The sequence below is a fragment of the Pleurodeles waltl genome, chromosome 3_1, assembly GCF_031143425.1.
Source record: "Pleurodeles waltl isolate 20211129_DDA chromosome 3_1, aPleWal1.hap1.20221129, whole genome shotgun sequence".
Classification (NCBI taxonomy): Eukaryota; Metazoa; Chordata; class Amphibia; order Caudata; family Salamandridae; genus Pleurodeles; species Pleurodeles waltl.
The window spans coordinates 1,716,815,501-1,716,827,366 of NC_090440.1; the positions used below are offsets into that span (position 1 = coordinate 1,716,815,501).

An 11,866-nucleotide genomic window follows, 5' to 3' on the forward strand; every position below is an offset into this window, starting at 1 on the left:
GCCAGCTCCCGAGTATATAGTGACTTTTTCTGCTATTTTTACAGCCACCAGTTGAACAGTGCATAACCTCAACTATTTAGCCAGTAGCTGGGTAAATAGTTGAATTTTTCTGCTATTTGCATGTCCGCCAGGCAAACAGTGTAGAATCTCTAACATTGAGCTAGCTGTGGGTAAACAGTGATGTTTTTCTACAACCTGCACGATCACCAGCCAAACAGCAGCGAATCTCTATTATTTAGAAAGAGGCCAGGTAAATAGTGATGCTTCCCTTTCATTTTCAAGGCCTCCAGCTAAATAGTAAATAATATTCACTATTTACTCAGCAGCCAAGTAAACAGCAGAGAAAATTCACTATTTAGCCAGCAGCTGGGTAAACAGCCGCTACCAGGGAAATGACTTCCACGGGAAAACTTCAATAGCAAAATAGAGTCAAAATTGGGAGCCAGAGGCCCTTCCCTACACAAAGGCCCCAGTGCCACAGCATCTGCTGCACTATTGATAGCTCCGCCCCTGCTTTGAGGGAGCCTGTTGTAATCTATCTGCTGGATTTTAACCACGCCCATCACTATCACTGGTTCATGAGCTTGCCTTTCAAAAATCCTTTGTTATAATTGGTGAATGCTTTACATTTGATCCTCCTTTGGGCAGTTTTGTTACCGCCTTGGCCACTGACCCTGTTGCATGGGTAATTGCACGTTTGCTGATATTTTTGACTGTGAGCGAACGTCTTTTTCCTTTTGTGTCTTTCCTTTGCACTCATGCTCATGAGAGCCGTGGCGCTTTGAATAGGCTTGCTTGTGTCACCTGTTTTACTTTTCATTTTCTATTAATGTGGCCTGAAGAGTCCAGTTAGGTATTTACAATGTTAAAAGCTGTAGCTCGAGCAAGCTCGAGACCCATTGCATTGCAAATGCTTGTTTCGTTTTGCCAGGTACAAGAACAGTACGAACAAACACAAGGCCTTATTACACAAACAAGTCCACAAGTATTTTATTTCATATACAATTGTACAAAAATATAAGACATTATGTGCATAAAGCAATACTCAGAGCCACGCGGGGAACTGAAAGTAGGAGGAGCTATAATATGGAACTTTTCAGTTGCTTTTGTGAGAGCCATAGCGCTGCAGATTTTTCTGGAAACTAATGGGTTAAGGTGCTATATGTGAATAGCGGTCCATATCAGCCTGCTGATGCTTTTCAATCAGTGATCACAATTCGTTCAACCAGGGCACGGACAGCTAAAGCAATTTACACAAGGGCAGTGGTGTGCTATGAGGCTGCGGGATCAGAACCCCAGATGCCCACTTCAAGCCCAATATTTTATCCACCATTGCAGTCCGTTAAATCATAGGAATGCTAGCACATATCGAAGCACGTACACCAACTTATCGGCCTACTTCTATTTAGCTTTAGCGGTAAGTGATAGTGATATGTAGATGCCTTCTGTGGATCAACTTTTATCTTGATTTGAGGCCTAGGTGATTTATTGACGGGCATAGCAACATTTTATGTTGCAGAGATGGTAGCTTTATCTGGCTTACTCAAAAATCAAGTGTTCTTGGAGCTACCAATCTAAGCAAGAACGAACAGAAATTATGTACTCTGCAGCACCGCAACTTGTTTTACTGCCTTAAGAAACAAAAGTACATTGCGTCCGGTTAGCGCTTTCATTTACACGCGTCTAGAGAGCAGCACCTTATCGAGGTCTTAGCGAGAGACCAGAGAGGATCGACTTCCGGGTTGCAAAGAGATGGATTATGAGAGTCCAGACAAAGGGAGGTGATGCCGGTCCTCATGCAGGCTTTCGGGCCAACACACAGTAGTACTCGGCTACAAAGTCCACCGTCGTGTCCATGGAAGTGACGCCCAAGGTCTCCAGAATCCTGTGATAAGAAAAGGGCCCACATTTATAGACAAAAAAACACGTTTATTTGTTTTCAAATTTGGATAAAATGAGTCTCTTATTTAGAATTTGGCGGATGGGACACTCCATCACAAATGTGGCGGATATCACATCTGCTGCATAAGAACTGCATTATAGCCTATAGACCAACATGGATGAAATATACACCACATGTTGACATACTAATCCATTTCCAAACTCTAAATGGGGCCCTAAGTTTTCTTTTGCATTATTCTGAGCACTGCCAGTCCCGATTTCCATGCTAAGGGCTCTGCAGACTGACAGAGGAATTTAAAAGGTTTTCTAATGAAGCATTAAACAGCTGCAGGCATTTATACTACTATGTTAATGTTTTTTGTAAGTGTATTGCATATGAGTAATGCGTCGTACTTCTCTTCTTTTAGTACTAAACCCATTAAGCATTGAAGTGCTACTTTAACCTCGTCACTTAAACAAAAGTAGAAATATACCAGGTGCAGCTTATTTTTTTCAAAAACACAAAGTAAATATGAATAAATTCAAGTCAAATTAGCAAAAAATAAATATGGATATATACAGACATACAAGTGTAAAAAAATAATTCAATAAGCCCTAATCATAATATTGGAGAGACCAAATAATTGAGTTTCACACACGTGTAGTGTGCACTGGCCTGTATCACGCTGCATTGTTCAACTTGAAATCACTAAAACAAACACATGAAACATGTCTCTTTTCATGGGCACTGGAACTAGGGTGCTGGAGGTAATGCAGCACCCCCCAAAAGTTCAAGGAGTTTAGATAGAGAATGAACAATAAAGGGCCCCCTTCAAAGATTTTTCTTCTGGCAACATATTTTATTATCGAATAAAAGCTGTCAAAAATCCCCTGGGACTTTAATGAAGAGACTTTGTTGAGCAGCATCTCCACTCGTAATAAGGTTCCTGCACCACTGTCTCTTTTATGCATAAGTGCGAACTTTTTTTTTTTTTTTTTGGGCTGGTTTGTATAGTGTCATCACTTTGCCTTTGTAACATTTCAGAACGCTAATAGACTATGGGAATGAGTGAGTGGGTTTTTGAGGCTTGGTAAAGTTCGGTGCACATGCAAGCGAGTGGTAGGAGTGTATAAAGTAATTTATTTTGGGTTAACAATTTAAAGTCCAGTTTTGTATTCATTCTTGTAGGGGATTTTTATAGTAGTTCCGGTTAAAAAAGGTGTTTTAAAGCAGAGCTGGCAACCAGATTGTTTATTTTTTCAAATGTGGAGAGTTTCACAATATCGCTTTTTTAGAGAACCCCAACAGACATATGGACAATTTAGCTTATAGCTTGCCAGGCTAACTATACCACCAATTAATTCAGATGTTAAAGTACATGTATCCATCTAAAAATTGACCGCAAACAAAAACATAAAACTTTTGTTGCTGAAAGTTAAGTTGCACCAAAGGTAGTTTTTGTCTATTTCGTAGAAATTTTCAATTGGTAAATTCTGATGTATTTGGGTAAAAAATATGTGGTGAAAACAAAGGTAATCGACTTTATGGTTGTTATTCTAAAGTCTCTGAACTACTGCTACCCAGTACCTAAGCACAACGTTTTTGAATATTCTATTTCTTACCTTTTTTGTGTTTTTGGCAGGAATTCTTTTGCTCCCTCTGGATCGAGAGCCTTGTAGGTCTGGTACATGTAGAGAGACTCAAGGAAACCCATCAGTTCTGTCACCGTCATAGGAAATGTCTCAGAAATGTCATCATCTCTGTAAGAAAAGGACTCGTATAAGGCTACAATCTGAGTCAGTAAAAGTAGAGTAACACCAATCAGTTGGTGTGCCACTGAAGAGGAAGGGGTGCACAAACTTTCAGTGACATAAAGCAAGGTTTGGCCAAGACAATTAATATTCTTCAAAACTTTTTTACGTATTATATAATCAACAGTTGAATTAAAAGTATACATTCCTGCATTATGTAATTTAAAAATGGGTACTCTATCTTTTTATTCTTAGTGGAAACAAACAAACAGGCCAGGCAGGAAGTTATAAAATGACTACTGTAACTGAGTACCATTCAAAAATGGCCTCCATACTATCCAAGATGGTACCCACATTTGAGCGCCATTCAAAGACAGCTTGTACGGCTATATTGTTACACTGTTCAGTTCCTTTGTGGCTACTACTGTCCTGAAAATTTGTAGCATACATGCTCACTAGCAGCTTTGCCTAGAATGAACTGGAGAACACAGTGGCTGCCACAGAGAAATACATAATCAGACGTGCACGAACCTAGGGACACTCAGACACACATACATGGGCATCCAATGTATATTATCTTACTTCTTTTTGTCTGTATATGGTATAGCTTCATATATCAGCTGGTATTTGTTCCGAACATGGATAAAGCATTCATGAGCATACTGAAAGAGGAACTCCATGGCCTGTGGAGAAGAAAGCAAGGCAGTCAGTGCGCTGCAGCCTTATGGTGTTGCATTTCCCCAGCATTCTCTTGACTTCCAAGCCAACAAGTTGTCACATTTACTATTATAAAACATTTCAGTGCACGCTGTGTGGAAGAAGACAGCATGCATTTTATAAATTTACATTTGAAACTACATTCCATAATTAAAAATAAAAGTTGCAGGCAGATGCAAGCATTCCAAACAGTTTGGTAAAGATGATCATCTGCCATTGAGACGGTATTTCAATTTAAAGTTTCTACTAACTTGCATTTTGGAGTAGATTAATATTGTGGTGGGTAACAATCGGTCCTATTTTGACTTTAAAAAAAGTTGAACTGTAAAAAGTAGGATCATCTATGAACTATCCATGTGATGCTTGGGTCATAATTAGGGTCATAACAAAGTATATGAGCACTGGGCTGCATGATCTGTCATATTGCCTTGTTTAGTCTAGAAATGTGCTTAATCTGATGACAGATCTGCAGGAACAGATAGTTATTTTCTTTAATCCAAGAAAAGAGCACTGAGGATTCTCTCCAAAGCCGATTCACATGGAAAACAGTTTGTTTAAAAAATTTGCATTTTATTTTTCAGTTTGCATTATGACAGGTCTTAAGAAATCTTGATTGCTGTCAGCATGAGAGCCACGATGCTATGATATATCATCAGTATATACTACCGTTTAATTGTACACTTCTACTGTTTACCATCTGGGTGTCATTTTTATAAGGTACTGGGATTTTCATTAACTTGGTGACTTTGTGTGTAGGTGTGTTTCAGTAATGAAGATTGGGTGAGTCAATATATTATGTAGCAATAGTTCATACTAGTATTAAAAATAAAACGTGTCCAAGCCTTTAAGTGACCCTTGTAGGTGTACGTGTATGATGGATGTGCCAAAGGGCTTGCCAGTTTATTTTGTTCCATTGGGATGAACAGTTCTCCATTACCCGGCTTGAGAAAAGGAGTGTTTCCTGGACTCTGTCACAGCATAAATGCATTGTTGTGCACTTGAGGGTGTGACATGGTTAAGCGAACTTATTCTGTACTGTTATTAGATGGAAATACTTGTTCAGAATCCTTCGCCTCAAACCCTGTCCTATATTTTTGTAAATTGTAAAGCCAGAATAAGTTATTTTCCAGTCCTCACCTCCTTGAAGACGGCAGATATACGCTCTGATCGGTCCTTATAGTGCAGTGGAATGTACCCTGACAGGGTGTGCAAAGCTAGGCAGCCATTGGGTTTGAGGACACGATCCGCCTCCTTCATGAACTTCTCGAAGTTGAACCAGTGGACCGCTGTCGTAGAGGTGACCAAATCCACAGACCCATCTTCAAACGGCAGCTGGTCTGCTGTGGAGATGCTGTAAAAAGAGGTGAGAAGCTCTGAATGTGAACACGAGCGTTTACATCCATCATTATTTATAGCATAAAAAGACTCATTTTGTGGCTCTCCTCTCTGTTGAAGCTGATAGAGATACTGATATCTCCAGCACAAGGTTACAAGACAAGTTCATGTCACCAAATCACATTGTACAATCCAGTAATTGTTCTGTATACCATTGTAATGCAGACATTTAGCTTAATTCATTCAATTATGTGGAACCAGGTCTACATCTCCCAGAATTAATTACATTGTAAAATGAAAGCTTAGGGCAAGAAAGTGATGGTAATTCTATCATGGTGTTATCCAAGAGGGTGGCTGATCCATAGGAGCATAGGGGAGTTGACACCCTACTGTGAGCAGCTGCGCCCCTGACAGACTTTATATCGTGATGCATTTCGTTCCTGTACGGTAGGGGCGGGGCTATGGAGCATGTGGCGTGGGTTGACCGTGGCTGTGTCATTAGCTCCCATGTAGTGTGGATTATGGAAGCCAGAACTGCGCATGTCAGATTGGCTGTGTTGTTTGCGGTGGCCAGCATGACATGCACAGTTCTGGCTTCCATAATGAATGCTGCATGGGAGCGGGAAGACACAGCCCCATCCCTCTCCAACAGAGCGCCTTGTTTCCCTGACACAGCCAATCCTGGCACTGCACTTATGCTGATGGTATTAAAAACAGCATGACAGCAGTGCTTGGATTTGCTGGGATGATACTGCCAGCATGCACAGCTTCGCCTTGCAGCATGAGTTGGGAGGACCACCTCATCAAGGTATGGATATTTTTCTTTATGTTTACGTATTTGAATTAAAGTTAAATTAGTATTTCAAATATGATGGGTACACATTCTATATAAATAAAATATACCTATAAATATAAATATAAATAGAACGTGCCCCGACCAGCTCTGCAATACAAATGTAAGCATGTCCGTTCTTTAAAAATTAATTTAACTTTGATGTGCTGCACACGACCACCGCCATTAGCGTTATCTATAACCTTACCCCATGCGCTCCCATAGCTCCTGACTGATGAATTAGGAAGATACTTGGCAGTCATTGCACATTTTGGATAGTCATCATATTGCTTTGGGTGAGCCACTAGGTGAGGATGAAGAGGCCCAGAGGATGACTGCAGTGTCACCATATACTGTGCAACAGTGAAACCTCATGACAGTTCGTGGTGTAGCACTGGCCGAAGTCATTTGGTAGTGTGCAGAGAGAAACTGTGCTTTAGTGACTCCAGGTGTGCATTCAGAATATGATATCACTGAAGCCCTGAAAGCGCTCACAGACGTGTGCAGGTGTCTGGCATTGGTTAATACCCCGGGAGGCCTGCAGGCTGCTTCTTGGAGACAGAGAAGTTTGAGGCCTGTACTGGCTCTGGAAACATGGGAAAAAGGTAGTGGATAGAAATAATGATCTGCAAGAATACACCCATCCTGACCTACTGCCATTCCCATTGCCATGCAAGGACAAGAAAACTCGAGTGGCCAGACGTGACATGAAAAATGCTTTCTTTATCACAGTAAAATACATTTTCTTGTAAGAAACATAGAGTTCAACATTTTTACATGTCATTAAATGAATTGATGTAATGAAGTTGAAGGGGGGTGTTCATTTTACATATATATATATTTATATATATATATATATAGAGAGAGAGAGAGAGAGAGAGAGAGAGAAAGAGAGAGAGATGAATTTCTAAGCTGTACATGTAGTACGGTAAGAGAACTTGAGATCTTTTTTAGTAAAAAGTAGCGGACGCCCCGTCTGCTGTATTTAGAATGCCGTGGACAACAATGCACTTGTAATACGGTGAACAGGACCTCTGCAACTTCTTGTAAGGCGTCCTTAATCTGCCCTACTCTAAATCGCTATTTACAGTCTCATTTATAGTACTTTGCTGATTCCATCAAAAGATTAGACCTACCAGTAGGAAATGTTGGAGTCCAGGGTGTTTTGTTTTGCTTCTGAGATCTGAGCTTCACTTACATCTACTCCAATCACTTTCTCAAAGTATGGTGCCAGGCCTCTTGTGCTCTGTCCTGATCCGCAGCCGACATCAGCCACAAGAGCAAAGGGAGGCTGTCTCTATAGATGGAAAAACAGAATACTGCATCAAGGTGGTTTCCTTTTTGATTGCTGTTCAACTCAATGACGCTGCTGTGAAAGTTATACAGACACTAAATGCTTCCTAACTTAGGGCCAATTCACAAAGTAAACTGTAAACTTCATACTTGTATAGCACTCTTTTACCCTGAGGGAATCTTGGCACTTTTACACATACCGCTGTGGAACCCTTTCTGGCTTTCCCTGTGAAGTGCCCACTTCTGGGCACCCCCAAGGGGGAGCCAGGCATCCCTAGCACTGTTGGGGCTGTTGTGGAGATTAAGCAAGCTATTGCCCAGAGTTACGGAGTGGGACCCCATGATTAGATTGGCACCGACGCGAGAGTTATCAGGTCTGAGGAAATTGAGCCCAAGACCCACCAAGGCAGGAATTGAACCCTGGTCCCAGGCCACACCTCTGCATCAGGGTCTGCTGCTCTAACCATTGAGCCACACTTCTCCACCATGCATTTTGTAGAACGCCAAGTCATACTACAGTGGTACTCCTCATATATTATCAAAATGCAAATTACAACCCTATGTCACGAGACCTGCGCTTCTGTGTCTTTTCTGGGCGGAAATATCCACACAGGCAGCGGCAGCTGCAGCCAATAATGCTTAGTGGGGCAGCGTGCGGGGGGAATAATAATTTTTAAAAAAAACACTTACCTGCTGCTGCCAGATGCAGCCACGGTGTTCCTCGCCGCCTCAGTGCGCTACCCAATCCAGATGCTTCTCCCATGCTGTTACTGAGTATGAGAGAATAACTGGGATTGGTTTGAGCGGGCTGAAATGCCACTCAGTTGTAGACTGGGAACCTGCGCTGATTCTCCACCCGGCTGTGCAACACAGCTCGGGTGAAGAGTTCTAAGTGCGCATGTCGGTTTGGCGGCCTTAGACGACTGGCCAAAGCAACTTGCACACTTAGAGTGCACCTACCACTCATCCTACCTGATGCTGACGCAGAGTATGGCCCTACCCTAGACTGGCAGACTGGATAAGTGAAAAATAAAATGCTAATAAAATAGTTTTATTATTATTTCATTTTTCTGCTTTCTGTAGCCTTTCAGCAGTGGGGCGACCCTCCTCTGCTATAAGTGAGGGGATGCCCCCGCACGAAGGTATGCAAACATGTGATAATAGATAAAGGACACCGATGATATGCGTACGAAAAATGTGGAATTATTGTTAGTAAATTGGAAGAGGTAGGAATGTTTAAACAGGGGTTTGGGAGGGACACACTAGTAGCAATGTGGTGCCTGTGGAGTCTGTTTTGGGAAAGAAAGGTGACGTGGTTTGCAGTTTGGGAGTCCCAGGAAGTGCTGTGCTCCTATCATTTTAATGTCTGAAAATATAAATGTATTGGACTGCCCCACAGGCAAATGTGAAGATTCCCATCTATTTCTGTTGCCTCTGTCTCCTCCCGATTTCCCTCATCTGCCCTTTACAACTCATCCTCATCTCACCTTTTCCTTGAGATAATTGTAGACCATTTCAGGAATCTCCGGCGAGGGGGCAAACCGGAACTTGCGGTAGAGATGTGCATGTTCTTCACTCTTGTGTGAGTGGATGCTTGGGTTCGAAATAGCCTGCTCCTGCAAAGGTTCAAATAAGAAGTCATATTTCCCTACTTTACTAGTTAAAACAAATACTCTAATATGTCAATTTCACAATTCACATAAAAGTGTAATAAATAACACGCATTGTGAATGCCACATGTGACCTGCTGGTTTCAGACTGAGGGGCATATTTACAAGAAAGTGTTGCATCACTCCTGACCTGACAGGCCTTACTGAGGCCATTCTAAAAGTCAATCAAACTTACAGAAACTCTTCATGTTGGGTTCACAAAATTACTTCTGGATAAGATGCAGATCATTCAAAACTCGAGTGATCTCAGTGTTGGTAAATTTGATCACATCACGCCTTTGGAGCCACCCATAGAATTAGCATCCCAGGGAAAGGAAACTCCTAAAGTCACATGTAAGACCCCCCTCCGCCCCCTCCCCCAGGGCATCTACGATACCAGACCCTCTTTTGTGGTGAAAAATGGGAGCTCTTTTCAGCACAGAAGGTGCTTTACCCTCACTCACCGTTTACATAAAGTGGTAAGATATCAGATAGGGAGGTTTATAGTTACAACGTTTTCTTTCATTACTTTACGTTGGGGAACATTGACTTACTGCTTGACTGCAATTTTTCGCCGTTTACAATGATATGAAAAACATTGAGCCCTCTCATGGTGCAGTTTAATGTTTAATGCAAATGCGGTATGTGCGTTTGTTTTTGCTGCCATTGCGCGGACACCACAGCATACATTAATTTGACAAATCGACGACTCAGCACACGGGCTGCAGATGTCACAGCTCAGACACAGAGAGCACTAACTACAAGTTACCGAACTGTGCCCCTGGATGTTTTTCATCAGTTAATAGATATTATTTGCAGTTACATTTTTTACTGAGGCTTCACTGTGAAATCATTGCAAACTATTGATAAACATATAAGATGACATGTATCAGAGTTTCACCCTTTACGTGAAAATAAAAGAGTACTATTGCAATTACTAATATCACCTACTGTTGAAGTACCTGCTACAAGAGAGCATAGTTTTGGACTGTTTGCTGCACAAAAAAGGAGCTATGACACAGCAATAGGTTTTGCTCAGTACATGATATGAATTATCACTATTATGCTATTAGTTCTTCCAGCATGCTAAGCACAACTTACCTTTGGTACATAGCTTTCGGGTTGCGGGAAGAAGCGATCTGGATGTGCTCGGATCTCGGAGCCCAAATTCTGCATTCTGAGGAGAGATGGTGCTTCAAGCAGTGTCTTGCAGGCACTAGAAGGTGAGACCGTGCTATACCTGCTGCTCCTGCAGGCATATATGTGTAAGGGAAAGAAGGGCGGGCCGCGGAAAGAGTGGGATTGCTTGGGTGTGGGCGCCCAATGGTTCCGGGCAGATCAGCATCAGGCAGCCAGCCAGGAAGACAGGCCCTCAAACTAGGGTTTTCCCAACATGATGCCAGGAATCCTGACAAGGAAAAACAGCCCACGTTAACTTTTATTCCTAATTTACTTCTGTGACATGCTTTGCATAGACTTTTGGTAAGACACTTTGGGCTAATTTACAAGAATCTGGTGCATTCGCTTTAGATACGTCAGATTTTCTTGCGCTGCCCTGCGACCCCCTAACGATGCAATGGATGCACTGTATTTACAATCCAGAACTCCATGACGCACGTTTTCCCAGATGCATCAGGAATTCTGACGCATCTGTGGTGCTAAACTCACACATTGCTGGACTAGTGTAAAATAAATGATGCTACTCCAGCAATACCAGGAGGCCCCTATTGAGAAAAGCCATGTGTCAGTTTTACGCCTGCTCCGAGCTGGCAGTAAAATTCTGACTCACTGAAGTTGCAGAATAACGCAGTGAAATATAAGGCTTTACAAAACGACGCATTGGGCCCAATGCATCCGTTTGTAAATCTGGAGCAGTGTAGAGCACTGCTTGCGCTACTGTTGCATTAAAAAAATGACACAACCGTGGCACAAAGGCCTTGTAAATGAGGCCCTTTTTGTCTTTATTAATGACCATCTCTGTATATATATAATGATGATGTTGCAAATGTATTGAGGTGCTAGATTTTAAAAGAAGTGAAAGTCATCATTGCAGAAGATCATTTCATTTCATGACAATAAATTAATGAAATAATACATGTTGCAGCCAATTTAACACGTATTTTCATGATGGTAAAGATAACAACCAATCCTAATCCTATTCCGCTGTGAATATTGCTTGTTCTAGGAGGAGCGGTTTTAACTTAAATAGTGCACACTTTTTCAGCTCCTTGGGACCTCAGTGCGTTAGTAATATGTTCTAGACATCAGCAAGCAGTTAGTCAGCTCTAGAGTAGTGGTTCTTAACCTTTTGACTTTTGTGGACCCCACTGAATAATTAATGGAAACCGAGTCCCCTCCCACCCCCGTTTACAATTTTGATGATTTGAACCTCAAAACCGTGCACAAA

General features: G+C 41.8%; 1 protein-coding gene across 1 annotated transcript; it reads right to left on the reverse strand.

Annotated features, from left to right (window-relative positions):
- Positions 1–974: 974 nt before the first annotated feature.
- LOC138285546 (putative methyltransferase DDB_G0268948) lies at positions 975–10,711 on the reverse strand. The gene is made up of 7 exons (XM_069225617.1): positions 10,561–10,711; positions 9,298–9,426; positions 7,654–7,814; positions 5,488–5,701; positions 4,216–4,316; positions 3,505–3,642; positions 975–1,885 (listed from the first exon to the last, which is right to left on the reverse strand). The coding sequence occupies exons 1-7, from the start codon at positions 10,633–10,635 to the stop codon at positions 1,795–1,797; spliced, it is 909 nt and encodes a 302-aa protein (XP_069081718.1). The 5' UTR covers positions 10,636–10,711; the 3' UTR covers positions 975–1,794.
- Between the last annotated feature and the right edge of the window lie 1,155 nt (positions 10,712–11,866).